Source organism: Megachile rotundata, chromosome 6, assembly GCF_050947335.1.
Source record: "Megachile rotundata isolate GNS110a chromosome 6, iyMegRotu1, whole genome shotgun sequence".
Classification (NCBI taxonomy): Eukaryota; Metazoa; Arthropoda; class Insecta; order Hymenoptera; family Megachilidae; genus Megachile; species Megachile rotundata.
This window is the reverse complement of record NC_134988.1, coordinates 2,999,374-3,019,239: the sequence shown is the minus strand read 5'-3', so window position 1 is coordinate 3,019,239 and position 19,866 is coordinate 2,999,374. Positions and strand designations below refer to the sequence as shown.

Here is a 19,866-nt window from a genome sequence, read left to right as displayed (position 1 = left end):
CGAGCGGTGTGAAGTTCATCGAATGTTCTCTGTCTACTTATTGTGTTTTTGGTTAGGAGAGACAAGGACGGTAAATAGGATGCTACGAAAAAACACGCATTCTCCCATCCCAAACGACTCTGCGAAGAAGTAATATTTCGACATGATTTCTTTTGCATACTACTCTCAGAAGTTTAATCTAGGTCAGTACGGGGGCCGATTTTGCAATTTTGTCCAAAACAATTTTATGAACTGAAAACTAACATTTCTTATAGAAGAAAATTTTCCACGTCCCACTTTTCCAAAATCGGTCCCCGTACCGATTTTGGAATAAGCTTTGTCTATTATACATAAACGCACGCTCAGATGGTTTAAATTTCGCTCTTAATTTATGGCCATTGATATAACAAAATACAGACGTACTGCAAATATTCTCACGGCCATTAACTATATTCAGGATGATAACCATGTACGTTCACGTTACATATTATATGAATATTCTGCTATGTGAAATTTCGCTCTAATTAATTGTATAAATAAACCAAAAATGTAGTAATTAAGAGCTATTAGATAAGATTTCGTTTCTTTTATAATTGTGTTTTAGTATCAACTCTCCAAAGTGTATAGCAATGTGCATGTACTCATTTATGACGATAATAAGGTCAAGAATGTATACTTACACGAATAGTTGTAGAATTTTTAATACTTATTCATTGTAATATGCTAATTTATTTATAGATTTAATGGATATATTGTACGAACTATTGAAATAAGTTAAGGATGAAATAAATCAAATGTCCAATGCAGTTTATACAAGGTGGTTGATACAAAGTGCTCTTTTAAAGAAAACACGTTCTTCGTCTTTCATTTGTACAAAATGATCCTTAAAAGTGATTCTAAAGACTATATCAGAATGTAAGCCAACGATTTTAATAATTGAACTTCACATTTGTAACAGAAGGACTTGGACTTTAAATGTCCGTAAATAAGTGTAAGAAGATATAAAAGAAAGACTGTAAACAAGATATAAAAGAAAGTTTTGAGAAATTATTTTGGAAGGCTCATATTTACATGTATTTTTAAATTTATATTTTTGCGTGTGCAGTCTGAAAACAATGTTGTTGGCGCTATCTAGTAATCAAGCATCGAACTGTCAAAATAAAAAATGATGTTTCTTTGTAAAATGAAGCATTTACTTATCTCACCGATAAAAGTTTGAAATCATGACACTTTTTAGCGCTGCAATCATCACGAGAGAGCAGACGTGTTGACATAGATTGTAGAGTGTGCAAAAGTGAAACAGATCATGACTTCCTCATAGTTGTTTTTCTTGACGAGTATACACATACTCATTGCTTTGATATGACGCTATGTTTGCTACAAACATAGTCTTCTTCGGTCTTTCCGAAGCATTCTAGTAGTGATTATTAATTGTTTTATTGTTTAATAATTCCTTGTCCATAGTTATTCTTTCTTTCTGTTTCATTATTTTTTGTGTTCCACTATTTCAATTCAATGTTACAGACGTTCTGTTTTAAAAGTTTAGCATTTAGGTTAAACATTAGTAGTAAATGAGAGTGTTTTGCATTGTAATTTTCTCGTCGTAGTTTCTTTTTGTAACTCTTTTAGTTGTGTGTTTTATATTTCTCATCGTTATAATATTACTTTTTTTATAATTACTATGCAACGCAAGTCGGGCCAAACAATACACAGCGAAGCCCGAAATATAATCCGTCATGTTATAAGAAAATGTGATGAAGAAGCACGTAAACGTCAATTTCTTTATCCACTTCAGCAAGCAACTATCCGTGCTTCGGAATACACAGGAGTGTCTGTCACAACTATTACTCGGATTCGGAAGGAGGATACCAAATACGGCGAAAACGAGTCTCTACCATCGCCAGGAAAGAAACGGGCGAAGAGTGAAGATAAAAAGTTTCATTGCTCGCTTGAAAATGAAACAATAATCAGAAATATTATTTATGAGTTTTATGTAGTAAAGAAGATTTCTCCAACAGGCCGTACATTATTAAAGGCCATTCAAGAAAAGATCGATTTTCCGTGGGGATTAACTACACTTTATAGATTACTTAAACGCATGGGTTTTACATGGAAAAAGACTCACAGTATTAAAAAAGTATTAGTTGAAAATCCAAATATTGTGAGTTTAAGGTCTAAATATTTAGAAGCAATATTATATTGTAGGAATGATGATAAGAATATAATTTACATTGGTAAAACATCTGTGGACAATACTTTGTATTTTCGTGAGTGTTGGGAAGGTCAGGAGAATAAAAAACCTGTGAAAAATGTTAGCTCACCACATCGGTTCAATATTGTTCATGCTGCAGGAATGAATGGTTTTATAAGAGGAGCCGAATTAGTATTTGAATCATTTACAACTGGTAACTACTCAGGACAAATGCACACAACAAATTTTGAAAAATGGCTTATAGAAAAATTGTTGCCTAATATTTCTCAGAAATCTGTGATAATTATGGATGATGTCCCCTGGTTTGTACAATTGAGCAAACCACCTTCAAAGTATTCTACAAATAAGGAAATGATTCAATGGTTAGCGGATAATAACATTTCACATGGGTCAGACATGCGAAAGTACCAATTGTATGAACTAATAGAAAGGAATAAAAAATTGGAGAAAAGCTTTAAAATTGATGAAACATTAAGATTGCATGGACATAGTATATTACGTATACCACCAAATATGAGCTTCCTAAATCCTATGGAACAAGCTTGGATGCAAGTAAGAATAAAAACAGAAGATAATAATACATATTATATATCTAGCAATGATTTAGTAGCAGATATCATTGAAGCAGTTAACGAAATAAAATTGGCTGATTGGCGCAGTTTTTGGGAACATGTAAAACAGTTGGAAAAAGAATATTGGCAAAGAGATAAAATAATAGAAGAAGCCACAGATAATTTTGGAATCATGAGTGGTGACTCAGAAAGTGAAGATGAATTTGTAAATGAATACACATCTTCCGAAGATGAATAAGGTAAGAAACTACACATATTTCTGAAAATGCTAAATATATAGAGAGCATTTTAATAGAGACGAGACCATTTTTAAGGAAGTAATTCAAGGAATTGTAGGCTTTGTGATTGAAATGGATCATGTATTGTTTGTTATGTGATTAACATATTTTTATATTAACTAACTTAATGTATATGCGACTCTTGTATTTTTTTTATGTTAATGTATAACAAAGAAAGTAAGTAATAATGGACAAAATTCTTAACCCAATGTCAGTAGCAACGTGTGAAATTATGTGTGTATATATTTATATATTTCAAATATACATATGCCTATATTAAATACTGGTTTTATACATAAATATATAAATAATTTGTACAGTATTGCCTCGAAACAAGCAACAGTTTCGAGCCTCGAAATTAGCAAATTTTTATCCCCACTTCTTTGATTGAAGTCCGCCGCCGAGTGAGAGATCCGAGAAGGAGTGAGAGGTCCGCGAAACCGAAGAAGTCATAAATTTTCATGGTCGACTGAACAGTATAATGGAAAGAGGACAGAACATATATATTGTTTTCTCACTCTGATGCATAGCGATTGTGTCGTATCGTTATGCGTCTCGCCTAACAATTGGTCATTTTTATCCTATCCTATCCTTTTTTTTTTTTTTTTTTTTTTTTTAACGTGGGGGAAATCTTCCAAAGATACCCCGCACCCTTGGGGGAGGGTGGAAGACCCCTCGAGACGCCCGAGGTTCGCTCGCCGGGAAATGTAACGTGACCCAGGCCTTAGTGCATCTGTGAGACTACACCAATGCAAATAAAAAACTTTTTTATTTTTGACTTTTTCGTTATCAAACTTTTACCAATTAATTCTTGACACTTTTCCGATTAAAATGAGACCAAACACGATATAATTTGGACTATACGAGGTGTGACACAAAAGTAACGAGACTGGTCCAATAAATCATTGTACCTGTAGAATCAGTTCTCCGTGACATTATCACCTTCAAAGTAGTCCCCTTCAGCATTCACACACTTATGCATTCGACGCTGCCATTGCTGGTAACAATTCTGGAACGAGGTTTTTGAAAGTCCTTTCGGGAGATTCTCCGTTTTTGCCTGAACCTCTTCAACTGAGGTGAAATAGGTTCCCTTTAAGGCGAGTGTCCCGCGGCGGCCATCTTGTTTGCATAGATCAGCGTCTGTCTCACTCATGCACCTTCGAAAATTCGACTTTATTCTGTACAGAGTATTTATTACTATCTAAAACGACCAGAGTGGCCTGTAGGGAAGTCCACTGATGGCCGCTGTACTCGTAAAAACTTCATTTTCGCAATATTCAAGCGTTAAAGTCGAATTTCGGAAATCGCCTCGTCTTCTTCGCACATCGCATTGGTGTGAGAGAAACGACTCGATTTTCTGAAATTCGACTTTAACGCTTGAATATTGCGAAAATGAAGTTTTTACGAGTACAGCGGCCATCAGTGGACTTCCCTACAGGCCGCTCTGGTCGTTTTAGATAGTAATAAATACTCTGTACAGAATAAAGTCGAATTTTCGAAGGTGCATGAGTGAGACAGACGCTGATCTATGCAAACAAGATGGCCGCCGCGGGACACTCGCCTTAAGCAAAATTTAACTTTAGGAAATAAAAAAAAGTCGCATGGATCCAAATCAGGTGAATAAGGAGGATGCCCCATCACAGTAATATTTTTGCTGGTCAGAAACTGCTTGACAGACAGTGCCGTGTGAGCGGGTGCATCGTCCTGCTGCAACAGCCATCCATCGCTCCACAACTGTGGTCTTTTTTTCCTAATTTTTTCACTAAATCTTTTTAGTACTTCAATGTAATAGTGTTGGTTAACAGTCTGATCACTGGGAAACCACTCAATCATTACAATTCCATTAATGTCGAATTTTGATTTTGACATGCCTGTTTTTTGGGTTTTGGGGATCCTGAAGATTTCCACTGCATCGACTGGCACTTACTTTGTGGGTCATAGGTAAAACTCCATGTCTCATCACATGTTACAACAAATTTCAACAAATTTTACAAGAAACTTGATGTTTATTCGCTGTTCGGTTTTTACGTTAGACATTTTTCCGGCAAAATGCAGTTGCACGTGTTCACTAAATAACGCAATACTTCCAAATGGTATGACCGATTCAATCGAAATTTGCAACATGGATAAAGGAGGTATGTGGGATGATGCCACAAAAACAATTGCGGTCAATTCCATTGTTTTTTCAAGTTACAGACCTAGTCTCGTTACTTTTGTGTCACACCTCGTATTTACTGGTTTAATTGACGATAAAAGTTTCTAACGCAGAGGAGGATAGCGAGTGAAGAAGACAGAGACACTGCGGTCGTGACAGTCGGCAAAGATCAAAAGTCTGTTCAATTGTTTGCAATGCTTATGCATTGCTAACTTTTTTATTTTTAATCTATTTTTTATACATCTTGTTTTATCATATTCGTGACATTTTCCTGATTAAAGTAACGTTTTCGTGACGTTTTCCTGAATAAGAGTTATATTTACTTGCAATATCTTATTGGAGTAAAGTCATCGATGTACGCGTAACATAGTGTACACGTTTTTGATTTTCTCCGATCCTGATTATTTAACAGTAATAATATTAAAATAAATTCAAAGTGTTTTTAAATAATTGTTATACATTTCCATATTCACAAGACATAAAACATCTGCAATTAGTAGTATACATGTACATTAATATTTAATACATGTAATAGAGATCCTATATCACGAACAATATTAACTACGTATTATGAAAATAAAAATCGAAATAGTGAGGCGGGTTATGACTGTTCATGTGTTGTATATAAATGCAATTCCCCTTCCAAAGAGACGTTTCTTCGCAGTAAAGAATGAGTGTGTCATCAGGATGAATGGTGTCGTTGACGACAGTTTTGTATCGGCTATTACCACGAAAGAATAAAATAAAGAAGTATAATATTTTAAACGTGCCCAGTTTGCAATAATCGATAGAGAAGTGAATTAAGAGCAAGGTATAACCGATTGTCATAAATGATTTTCAAACTTTGTCGTAGATTGGCGCTCCATAAAGATTGCTCTTTATTTTTTAGTATAATTTTTATGGTATCACTTCGTGAACTTATTAGTATGTTAATTTCATTGATTGTTCGTTATAATTTCCTATTCGTTTGAAAAGAAATAATTATATATCATAGGAAAGATCGGGAAAATTGTTAAAAAAAACATAAAACATAACTAATTTATTATACATTATTTCTGGAATTAATATTTTGTGTTTGCACATGATACTTTGAAAAGAAAATATTATGATACGATTGCTATTGTAGATTATTTCGGGTTAAAGAACGAAAAAATCAAATTAAAGGCCGATCACAATTAAAAATAGCAACACACGGTGGAGGTTCAATGTTTCAAATGACAATTCTCAATGCAGACTCTGCCGCATCCTCTTTTACATGCTATTTTATCAACTTCCCGGTACTCCGAGAAGGGAGAAAATACGGGGTGGGGAAAGTGTGACGTCCTACCAAATTGGAAAATCCCACTTTCCCCTGCAGCGGTCATCCGGCCCAAAATCGTCGTCCGGTGACCCATCCGTCCCTCGATTCACAAATTACCGTAGCAGTAATAAACCCAAGGATCGCCTCGACTTTTCAAATTACATGTACCGAAAGAAAGAAATACAACTACGCCAACCCTGGGCTCAATGTGTCTACCAAATGTTAAAACGGACAAGTAACGGTTCCTTGGCCTTTTATTACTGCTATGTCAAACCTTCAATATTACAAAAGATCCTAAAAATCTAACATTATGTCTACACTATCATCTATTAGTTTTGCTGCAAACTGTTTTTTAATGGTGGGCCCTTTTAGCGGTACCCTCTGGGGTGCCTTATGTATGTACATGTTAATTTTTATTTGATTACAAAATTCTTACACGTTAACGTCCTTTACGGTATTTACAAAGCGACTGACTACGCACACGGTTCAGGACAGATATATACGCGTTTTCTCTCACACACTCATACAAACAGAAAAAGACGTATCGACAATGACTCATCCTTCTAACATGCGGGAATGCTATTAGCATGTATTGCTATATTTTAACATCCCCCCTCAATACATGCTTACTTTTTATTTAATTGTAAGGTGGGAATTTTTCATACTTTTTCATACCCGTATTGTTGACGCAAAAATTATGTTTAACCTTGTTAAGTGGTTTTGTCATTACATCCGCAATCATTTCTTTAGTGGATAAATATCGTAAATCGAATTTTTTATTTCTTAAAGAGTCTCTAATAAAGTGATAGCGCAGGTCAATATGTTTTGATCGTGCATGAAACATGTTATTATTAGCAAGTAATTTTGCGCTTTGATTGTCATTGTATAGGGTAGCCTTCAAATCAAGGTTTAATTCTGATAATAAGTTTTTTAAAAATATAATTTCTTTTGTTGATTCTGAAATCGACATGTATTCTGCTTCAGCGGATGATAGTGCGACCGTTTTTTGTTTTTGGGTTTTCCATGCAATTGCGGCACCACTTAATTTGAAAATGTACCCTGTAAATGATTTTCTGTCGAGAGCATTGGAACCCCAATCGGCGTCAACATAGCCTGTAATATCAAAATCGTGTTTCTTGTATACTAGGCTTAGATTTTTTGTACCTTTTAAATACTTTACTATGCGTTTAGCTGCATTCCAATGTTCTCTAGAAAAACACGAGTTAAATTGTGAGAGAAATACAACAGAAAACATTATGTCGGGCCTTGTGGCTACAGCCAAATACATAAGAGATCCAATTAACTCTCTATAGGGTAGATCAACTACCGTTTCACTCTTTCTTAAATTGTACAGCACGCTTGGGTCAGCTGGTGTATCAGATATTTGCGCATCGCTCAAATTAAACCTTTTTACAATTTTATCAATTAGATTTCTCTGAAGGAGATGAATCCCATCATTTGATCTACATATTTCTATACCTAAACAATATTTGGCTTTTCCCAGGTCTTTAATTTCAAATTCACGCTTTAAATGGTTTTTAATCTCGTTAAATCTAATTTCATTATTATGCGCGATTAACATATCGTCTACATACAAAATTATAATAATTATGTGCCTTTTGTTTATGTCATAATACATACATGGTTCGATTTTTGAAGCTGTCAGATTTAGTTTTTTAAGGGCCTGATCTATTTTTAAGTTCCAAACTCTGCCTGCTTGTTTCAAGCCATATAACCCTTTTCTCAATCTACAAACTTTGTTACCTTTTTCAATTTGATTTAACATATTCAGTGCTTTAATTCTAATATTTTCATCACTTTCATTTTCTACTATTTGAGTTAAAAAATGTTCGACTAAATCCGGCAGCTTCATATATACACTTTCAGTTAGTTCGCCATTTAGGTAAGCACTCGTCACATCCATTTGCTCGATCTTAAGATTTAATTGAACTGCAATCGCTATTAGAATTCGTAGAGATTCTAATCTTACAACCGGCGCAAATGTAGAAAAATAATCTATGCCGTATATTTGTGCGAATCCTCTTGCTACTAACCTTGCTTTCCTGGTCTTTACTGCTCCACTTTGGTCGAATTTGTTTGTCAGGACTAGTTTTGAATCAATTATATTTCCTTCATCCGGCTTTTCAACGACATCCCAAGTATCGTTTTTAATTAATTGTTTAAATTCATTATATATAGCCTTATTCCAGTCTTCGCTATTTACACCATTTAATGCATCTTTATAGTCGATGTCCGCGTAGTTTACCTCTTCGTAACTGAAAACATCATCGTTTAAACTTTCATTTAATTCATTTTGTATATTTTCATTTATACTGGTTGCTGTCGATCTATATGCTTTCCTTGGTCGGCCTCTTTTGCCTGTCCTCAATAATGTGGGCCTTCCTGGTAAACGTTTTTCCGTCTGGCATTCAATATCTCCTTCATTTTGAATTTTATTTTCGCTTTCCGTAGGTCCTGTTAAAACAACTTCAACTTCTCCAAAAGTATTAGTATCATTATTTTCCATACTCACTTGATTCCCTTTTGTACTTGGATTTTCATCTATGACCTTGACGTCTCTTGATATTAGAATTCGTCCTAAAGACGGCGCCCAAATTCTGTATGCCTTAGATTCTTCTGAGAAACCTACTAATCTTCCTTCAATCGACCTTTCTGCTAATTTGTTTTCTCGGTGTTTCTTCAGGGCATACACTTTTGCTCCAAACACTTTTATGTGATTGATTGTCGGCATTTTACCATGCCACAGTTTATATGGGATCTCACCGTTTAACCCCATTGTCGGACATCTGTTTCTAATATAATTAGCGGCCATGAGTGCTTCTCCCCAAAATGATAACGGCAAACCTGATTGTTTTAGCATACACCTCACTGCTTCTATCAATGTTCGGTTCTTGCGTTCTGCAAGTCCATTTTGTTGCGGCGTGTACGGTGCGCTAAGTCTTCTTGAAATGCCACATTCTTTTAAGTAATTATCAAATTGCTCGTTGCAATATTCCTTACCATTGTCACTGTGAAACTGCTTTATTCTTTTCCCTGTGAAATTTTCTACCATATTTTTATATTCTTTGAATTTGTTAAAAACTTCATTTTTACTCTTTATTAGGTATGTCTCGCACCATCTGGAAAAGTTGTCGATAAACGTGACAAAATATTTAGCTCCTCCAATAGTTGAAACATTAAAAGGTCCACACACGTCGGAGTGAACTCTATCTAATAAATTTGCAGACCACTCGCTCGAATGATTGAAGGGTTTTACGGTTTGCTTACTTGCAGCACATACTTCACATGAATCAATGTCATCGAGTGTCTTAAATTGAATATTACTCGCTTCTTTCATAATTTGTGTCAAATCTTTTCCATTTAGGTGGGCCATTCTATTGTGCCATAGCATTAGAGAATCATTCTTTTCTTTAGCGTAGTGCATACTATTTTCTATTCCTTTTCTTAAATAAAACAAATTTCCGATTCTATCGGCTACCATTTTTGTTACATTTTTATTATCTTTTACTAAGGCTGCATATTTTGTAAACGTTACGGTATTACCCCTATCGACTATTCTGGCTATTGACATAAGATTCGATCTCAGATCGGGTACGTACAATACTTCCTCAAGTTTTACATTTCTACGCATGTTATTATTTGTATTGATTTCTAATGCTACGGTACCTCTTCCTTTTACGTCAGTTGACGCATTACTCGCCAAGTTTACGCTATCAGATGCTTTAGACATATTTAAAAAAATACCTTTATCATTGCACAAATGTGCTGTACATCCGCTGTCCAAAATCCATTTTTGGTTATTTATTGTTGAATTATTATCAAGCTTCCCAGTAAAGGCATAATAAACATCTTCTTCATGCGTCGCTTTGTTTGCGCCTTGACCTTCGTTTTTTGTAAATGGATATTTGGTCCTGCACTTTGGTGCTGTATGTCCTCTTTTCTGACACCTGCAACACTTTATATTCCATTTATTATTAGTTCTTATATCATTATTTTTTGTTTTCCAATTTTCTGTTGTGGTTCTTGAATTTTCATTTTCCTTTCTTTCAAAATGTTTTTTATGCGTTGACGCGACCATGGCATTGGAAGTTCGGACTTCAGTTTTTTGCAATCTAGCCTCGTGTTCTTCTAATATTTTTACTTTTAAAACTTCGGGCTCTGGCAACTCATCTCTAGATTCAATTGCGCATCTGAAATTCTCGAAAGAAGTCGGTAAACTATATAATAACATTATGGATAACAAATCCTCATTTATATCGACATTCATGTATTTTAATTTATCCACCGTATCGAAAAATTTATTTATATGGTTTCTTACGTTTTCTCCTTCGGGCAACCTTTGTAGCGTGAGTTGCTTAAGGAGTGTTGCCTTTCTTGCGGGACCTTTCGATGCGTAAACGTTTTCTAATTTTTGCCATACTGACCTTGATGTCTCGCAACCCTTTAATTGTGTTAACTCGCTCGGGCTAACGCACAGAATGATGTCCGCCTTGGCCTTTTTGTCGTTTCTTATCCATTCTTCAATTTTTGTCCGGTTTTGCTCCGTTTCTTCAGGCTTCTTTATATCACCGCTTACGTACTGCCACAGATCATTTTTTATCAGTATCGCTTCAATTTGCATCTTCCAGGTGTCATAATTGTCCTTGTTGAGCGGTTCAATTCTTGTCGTACTATTCATCGTTTCGTTCCTTTTATTTTATTTCAACTTTGGTTGAATTCCACGTATTTTTAATGCACTCAAAAGAATACAAAGAAATTTTTCTTTCTTGTTTAATTAATTAATTCAGCACAACTGGGCCCATAACCTGTTAATTTTTATTTGATTACAAAATTCTTACACGTTAACGTCCTTTACGGTATTTACAAAGCGACTGACTACGCACACGGTTCAGGACAGATATACGAGGTGTGACACAAAAGTAACGAGACTAGGTCTGTAACTAGAAAAAACAATGGAATTAGCAGCAATTGTTTTTGTGGCATCATCCCACATACCTCCTCTATCCATGTTGCCAATTTCGATTGAATCGGTCATACCATTTGGAAATATTGCGTTATTTAGTGAACACGTGCAACTGCATTCTGCCGGAAAAATGTCTAACGTAAAAACCGAACAGCGAATAAACATCAAGTTTCTTGTAAAATTTGTTGAAATCTGTTGTAACATGTTATGAGACATGTATTTTTACCTATGACTCACAAAGTAAGCGCCAGTCGATGCAATGGAAGTCTTCAGGATCCCCAAAATCCAAAAAAGAACGCATGTCAAAATCAAAATTCGACATTAATGGATTTGTAATGATTGAGTGGTTTCCCAGTGGTCAGACTGTTAACTAACACTATTACATTGAAATACTAAAAAGACTTCGTGAAAAAATTAGGAAAAAAAGGCCACAGTTGTGAAGCGATGGATGGCTGTTGCTCCGGGACAAAGCACCCGCTCACACGGCACTATTTGTCAAGCAGTTTCTGACCAGCAAAATTATTATTGTGATAGGGAATCCTCCTTATTCGCCTGATTTGGCTTCATGCGACTTTTTTTTATTTCCTAAAGTTAAATTTTGCTTAAAGGGAACCCATTTCACCTCAGTTGAAGAGGTTCAGGCAAAAACGGAGAATCGTCCGAAAGGACTTCCAAAAACCTCGTTCCAGAATTGTTACCAGCAATAGCAGCGCCGAATGCATAAGTGTGTGAATGCTGAAGAGGACTACTTTGAAGGTGATAATGTCACGGAGAACTGATTCTGCAGGTAGAATGATTTATTGGACTAGTCTCGTTACTTTTGTGTCACACCTCGTATACGCGTTTTCTCTCACACACTCATACAAACAGAAAAAGACGTATCGACAATGACTCATCCTTCTAACATGCGGGAATGCTATTAGCATGTATTGCTATATTTTAACAGTACATATAGCCAGGTCTGAACCCAGTCAGCACCAAGCAGCGCGATATCCAAGCTTAACACGTTGATCCCTGGGGACCGGCACTGGAATTTTCGTTTGGCCGGTATCGGTCCCTGGGGACCGGCACTAGAATTTTCGTTTGGCTGGCGTCGGTCCGTGGGACCGACTGTATTAAAGTGAAAAAATAAATATAGTCTCAATGAAATGTGATTAGTTTTAATGAAATTTATTGAAACATTCTAAACAAAAATACGATTTAGCTTTACACATACTACAGTACGTAATAACTTTTTTAGTAACATTTTTGGTTTTCTTGCGTCCAAATAGTTTTGAATTGTCAGCGTAACATTTTGTACAATAACCTCGGACTTTATGTACGTCTCCTTCCTTTTTGTATAATTTGTGAATAATTCTTTCACGTTGGATTGGAGTTTCCTCATCTAGCCGCCGTGTGAGTTCATCCGTCAATTGCCTGCGAAATGCCGTGACTGATATTTTTTTTCCTGTCATTTCTTGATACGTGAACAATGCATTTATAACAGCGGTATTTAGAAATAGCTCAAATGCTAACTTTTTATACCACTTGAGAGTTTTTCTCAAGGGACTGCTATACGCGCTCACTTGATCTGACAAATCCATACTAGTCTTTGATTTATTATATTCAGTCATAATTTTTGGTTTTGGGCAAAATCCTCTTTTTGTTTTTACGGTTATTATTTCGCTTGAATGTTTTGTGGACAGAACCAAAATATCTCTCTTGTCTTTCCACTTCAAGACAGTAATACCCTGATTATTTTCTTTCGCGATAATTTCTTCGTCCTTCAACTTACTTTTTACAAACAATCCGTACACTTCGGTAAATCTCTCCCAACTGATCGCCTCTTGGAGGTACGTACGTATTGACTGTTCCATTGTTTTACTTAGAAAAAGAAATTAAAACTTCTCCTTATTTCGAACGCGAGCTCAAAGGCGGGCCGCCGCTAACATTCGGGACCACGAGCTTTGTCACGCACAGGCAGGGCTTGTATGTCGGTAGCCGACAAAGCTCACCAACAGATAAGCTCTACTCACTGTTTAAAGTCGCGGTACCCTGCAACATTGTACCGCTTGATCGCTCGCTGCCGGCTGAACGGAAAGGACAGCAAATTCGGCGCCGGGCTCAACGTGTTAAAGTTTCCAAGTTTAAATTCAAAAATCAAAATTCTTTATTTTTGGTTTTTCATGAATGAAACTTTGATTATCGTATTTGTCTCGTTTTTCTGATTAAAATTGTACCAAATACGGTATAATTAAAATCATAATTACTTGTATAGCAAGCCATTAGGAGGAATTCGTATCTCTGCCGTAAATGTAAAGTTTGCCGTAAGTGTGAAAGTCCGAAACTTTTATGGCTTATTACATAAGTAATAACGATCGTAATCATATCGTGTTTGGTGTTATTTAAATCAGGAAAAGTAGACGAATACGACAGTAAAAGTTTCATGGAAAAATAGTACGAAATAAAAAAGCTGCAATCTTTTCCTTTTCTTGCATTAGTATGTGTCTCACCGATATTTGATTCTCGTCATTTCGGCGACTGATCGTGTTTCATTCTTGACTGATTTCAAGGGGGATCCCCCAGTAGTGGGGATAAAATTTTAACATTTACGGAGAGAATACTGTAGTATTACAACAGTTTTCATACTGTCCAATGTGATTAAGTATGATGAACAGCATGAAATTTATTACATTGTTCGCATTAACCGATCATTATTCGTTAATGATAATACCTTTGTCCATAACATGTATGTATACACCTTTCGCAGTCAGAAAGTTAAGGTTAGTTACATAACACGTGTTGCACTTCTTCGATCTTAATAAACTTTTCCACTTCCTTCGTTATTCAATATGTAATTGATACTTTTTATTGCTTTAAAATTAGCTATTCATTGAGGCTTGCAATGAATGTATCTTTTCAACTCGAAAGAATTATTCTTGCATTTCTTCTAGGATACTTTTTGCAATGCATACATCATATAAATTTTCTCGTTCTTTTGAAAATACGTCGCTTAAGATCATTTGAACGATTCCCAGTAGGAAAACTAGTTGTAATACTGAATAAATTATTGTTTTGCAATGCTTTTAATATATGCTGTAAAAAATATTGGCTAAATTGGGCATGGGCATGGAATCGCTTAAAGAATGTCATCATCGTCGGACCTGTTCGAGAGATTGACTATACTTATAAAAAAGGAATTAAAAAATATAAAAATATAAAAGTATAAAAATATTTTGTTATGATGTAATAAACTTACAGTGTAAAACCTTATTCTTACAGTTAAAATTTTCGAATAGCGTCATAGTTGTTCCATTTTACGTACATCTACGAAATGCGTTTAATATTCGTTGGTCTTTCATCTTATAGTAATGCATTTAGTGACTTACTCATTACAAGATCTGCTAAATGTTAGCTATAAGGTTTATTGCATGTTATAATATCTTTCTTTTTGTTAAGCAGTGTGCAACCATCTCGAGCATAATGTTAAAATCTAAATAACCTCATAATAATAATTATTCAATTTTCAGCCACATTGTATGTTTTATAAAAATAAAAATTGTATTTTATATTTTGTAATAACTAGTTTCTTATTCTTTCCTTGTTTTTAAATCAAAAAGTATGATTTTCAAAGCTGTAATATTGTATATAAAGAATTCCGATAATTTATGTATAATTTACTGCATTTATATTTCAATAATTTATAATTCTACTGTTGACAATATATGCCTATTTCTTTCATAAATAGTCATTTCAAAATTCAGAAATAATTGAATCCTTTATTTTAAAAGCGGTGCAAGCCTATTTAAAAAGAATGAGATATTACGCAATTTCTGCTTAATTCAGTATGAACTTTTTATTTGTAACTAGTTAATATTTAATATCTTTAAAAAGGCCAATGCTTTGTTCAATTTAAAATTATTTGATAGAAGAAACTGCGTAAGCACTGATTATGAAAGTGATGTAAGTCCATTTACTGCCCGTAAGTATATATTATTTTAATTAACTTCGCTTGAAAGGAATTATATGAAGAAATTACATATTGATAAATTAGTAGAAATATTTCCAAACATAATTAACCGATAATTTTTAATTGACTAAAATACTAACCCTTAATTTTCTCGAAACAAAATAAAATAAAGTTACACCACTTTCAAAATAAACGGTACAATTAATTATGCACTTTTGTTAATTGTGCAATCTGAAGAGATTCCACAAACAAAGAAAAAGAATGTAGAACATTTCGGAAAAGTCATATGGAAAAGTTTAGTCAAGAGAATACTGCCGATTTAATACATATATTATTAATAACACTTAATTTAATTGGTTATTATAGAAAAAATACTGTAAATATATAAAAAAATTACTTCTTAAAATTCCACCTTTTTGAAAAATTTACATTCGAATTTGAAAATAGTACTTTAAATATAGAATATAAATGTAGGAATTAAAATGATAAGAATGGTTTTGCACCGTTTTGATATGGTTTTGTGCAAAAGAAAACTCTTTTTATTATTTAATAAGGAAAAAACTTTAACACAAACATTAACAAACAAAACTTAACTCTAACACTATTTAGCAAAACACAGAACTTTGAAAATAAAACGGCTTTTACAATCTTTTAATAAACACCGAACTTTCACGACTTTTTTCGACTTTTACGCCTATTTTTCTAATGCGTCTCCTTTTACGACCAGGTTTCTAATAAACAATGCTCTTTTTTCCCGATTGGCTTTTCAAAAAAAACTCATCAATCCCGCTCGCTCTGAAACGCCTTGAAACGTCGGTAAACGTCGGTAACTCTTATACAAAATGACAAAACACATATTCTAACAACATTCATTACCCACGATTAATTATCGACATTCCGTCAGTTGGTTACTGACAGCATCATTCTCTCATTCCCGCACAGCGTCATTCTCTCATTCCCGCACAGCGTCATTCTCTCATTCTCACACTGTCATTCTCTCATTCCCACATAAATTTCATAAACTTTTCTAATTTTTGTAAGTGAACTATAAGATATTAACAAAAGTTGTAAATATAGTTTAGTCTTATATCTATGGTTCCAAATATTGTTCGATAATATGTTATTAATTATATGTAGCTGTAAATATAATTTTTTGTTACATGTGCTCACGTGTATACATAGTGATTTACTTAACTGTACATTATAAATAATTTGTAAAGCACACGTTATAAGAAAATGGTTTTCATATAAAAGTTTCATAATTTAGAGAGGCACATGACGTAATATTATACAAACATATACAGTGAGTCCCAAAACTATTCGTAACCTCACAACTTCCAACTATAAATGATTATTATTTCTATGTTTAACAAATCGAAACAAAAATGTTACTTATGGGGTAGGATAATATATTTAATAAGCTTTTATTTCATACGAATTTTATTAGAGAATTAACAAATTAGTATTATACAAACGTGCCTTCTTACAAATAGGTGGAAAATCAATGAAACAAAAGTATTCGTACTTTTCAAAAGTAACATGATTTCTAAACCTAATTGTTTAATCAATATTTAGTTGGACCTCCCTTAGCTTGGATAATACTGCGGAGACGATCTGGCATGCTGCGAACGAGATTTGAGGTGTAATTAGGTTGAATATTATTCCAAATTTCTATTATTTTTTCTTTTAACATTTCTTTACTTGTTATAATATTTTCTCTTAATCTTTTTTCAATTTCGGCCCATAAATGTTCTATAGGATTAACGTCGGGACTTTGAGGAGGAGTAATCAGTATGTGTGGCGTATTGTATAATATCCATTCTTTAACAATGTGGGCCGTATGTTTGGGGTCGTTGTCTTGTTGGAAATAAAAATTATTTTGTAACTGTAATTTTTGAGCACTAGGTGGTAAATTTTCTTTCAAAATGTTTAAATATTTATTCTTGTCCATTATCCTATCAATAAAAACTAAATTTCTAACAACACGTGCTGCTATACACCCCCAAACGAGTGCAGAGCCTCCTCCATGCCTTATGGTAGGCTTTACATTTCTTAATGGTAGCTCGGTATTCGCTCTTCTCCATACCATGGAACGTCCATCTGATCCGAATATATTAAATTTTGATTCATCTGAGAATATTACACGGTCCCAGAACGTACACTCTTTATCCACGTTTTCTTTTGCAAATTGAAAGCGTTTGCGTTTATTGGTGTTGCTGATAAAAGGCTTCTTCCGAGCTACTCGTCTATTAAAACCTTGTCTCCTTAAAATTCTTCGACATGTTTCGGCACTAATATCCCTTTTGAAAGCTACATTAGCAATAGTAGCTAATTTTGGACCACTAATTTTAGGATTTTTTTAAATTTCTCGCACTAACATTCTTTCTTCTCGTTCGCACAATTTTCGAGGCCGCTCTGTACGTGGTTTATTTAATACTGTACCATTCTGTTTTATATTTTTAATAACATACTGAATAGTAGATTTACTTCTACCAATAGTGTTTGCTATGTGACTGTACGATTTTCCTTCGTTATGCAATTTCCAAATTAATTTTCTTACTGCTATTGAAATTTCACTACCTCTTCGATTCATTTTGGTAATTATCGGGAGAATATTGTACCGTCAACGTAATGTTGTCTACTGATGGCCAATCTATCGTTTCCCTTATTATAGGTATCAATACAAAGCTGTATTGGCAAATATTTTGGTTCTTATATGCATAGAATTGAAGAGTACGAATACTTTTATGTTGCTGTTTCCGAGCATATTTACTCAGTATGATATTTATATTATTCCGCACGGTTAGTTTTGAAATAAAATTTATATTTATTGAAAGCTCATTAAATGTATTATCTTACCCAATCAATAAAATATTTGTTACGATTTGTTAAACATACAAATAATCATTTATAGTTGGAAGTTGTGAGGGTACGAATAGTTTTGGGACACACTGTACATGTAGGATGGGAGCAAGAAGATTAGAAAACGGATTGTAGTAATAATATAAATTTAATAAATTAAAAGGAAGAATGAATACAAAAAAAATAAAGTAACCGATTCAGATACATGTTTCTACGATTCGATCAAGACTCCCTGCTTTCGACGCCGTACAGTGGCGAAAAACGGCGAAAACGTGGACAAAACTAATATCTTCGATTCTGAGATAAATTCTTTGGTAAATATGCCGATGGAGGGAGCCAGCTCCGATGACCTTGACCTTGACATATGTTGTCTAGGTCACCCTCCTGAGTGACCTTCAGAAGGTTTTAGTCGTCGCTCGTTTTTTATTAAAAAGTTATTAACAAAAGAAGTTTGACAAATATAGCAGTTATTTTGGGCGTATCCCGATTGGACACGTAAGGATTGGACACAAAATAAGCAATAAAACGACATGCTTTGTCTAAGCCTAGCCGAAAACGGAAGAAGAATGTTCCATTTAACACGTTCCGTGCCACGTGTACCACCGGTGGTACACGCAGTCATATTTATTCAATGCGCTGAAAACATATATTTTATTACAAATATAATTCTGTAAACTATATTTCTACCTAAAAAATGAAGCATTATACAAGATACAGTATAGAACAAAACACATAAGTTTATTTAATTGTTATATATACAATAATTAATAATCGCATTTAATGGTGCATTTCGTTGAAGCAAGGGAGGCATAAAGACGGCTTTTTCGGGCAATCGCTGCAAAACGTTATTACTCTTATAGTTTTTTGTCTTGCTACTTCAGTTCCGAATTTTTTTACTTTTTTTTTATAGCAAGAAGTGAAAATAAAATAATCAAAGAAAAATAATAATAATAATGAAGTAAATAATAGAAACTTGTTTTCCAACAGAAACAAATGAAAAACAAAAAATGTTATCTCCGTATATTTACCTACTCCTTCTTCTGTTAAATAATTTATTTTCTTTCTCTCGTCTTTTATTTAACAAATTCGAGTGCAGCAGGTTTTTTTACTAACCGAAAAGTTTCGAACTGACTGACTTTTGCACTCGAACTGATCTCAGCGCCACGTGTACTACCGGTGGTACACGATGTGATAACTGCTCTAAACAAGAGAACTAATTATGTATTGATGATATAATGAAATATTGTGTAATAATACACTGCTCAAAAAAAATATGGCATAGAAAAATTTTAGGCAAAAATTGGCCAAATTTGACTGATGATAACTCCGTGAAAAATCATCGCAAAGTTATGCTCTTTTTTTTTTCAAATTAAAGCTTGAGATCTCTACTTTAAGACGCTGTAGTTTGATTTTAGATTTGATGCATCACTACCACAATAACACCGTAAATGTGAGGTCATGTTTGCTATATTGAAAATTACAAAGTTGGACGAAATGCATGGACTTGCCACATTTTTTTTTGGTGACACTGTTTACGGCAGCATAAAGTACAAACCTTCATCTTTAATTTCCAGT

At 34.1% G+C, this 19,866-nt stretch overlaps 1 protein-coding gene across 7 annotated transcripts; it reads left to right on the top strand.

The window, feature by feature from the left end:
• Positions 1–1,660: 1,660 nt before the first annotated feature.
• LOC105661840 (uncharacterized) lies at positions 1,661–15,011 on the top strand. 7 transcript variants are annotated; one of them, XR_013038425.1, is made up of 2 exons: positions 1,661–3,275; positions 3,362–3,819. XR_013038425.1 is itself a non-coding variant. In XM_076532729.1 (2 exons), the coding sequence occupies exon 1, from the start codon at positions 1,661–1,663 to the stop codon at positions 2,999–3,001; it is 1,341 nt and encodes a 446-aa protein (XP_076388844.1). In that variant the 3' UTR covers position 3,002; positions 12,089–15,011. The 7 variants fall into 7 exon arrangements, 6 of the variants coding, with proteins under 6 accessions (XP_076388844.1, XP_012135349.1, XP_012135348.1 ...); XM_076532729.1 differs by lacking the exon at positions 3,362–3,819 and adding an exon at positions 12,089–15,011 and having other exon boundaries at positions 1,661–3,002; XM_012279959.2 differs by having other exon boundaries at positions 1,661–3,002; positions 3,435–3,819.
• Positions 15,012–19,866: the final 4,855 nt, after the last annotated feature.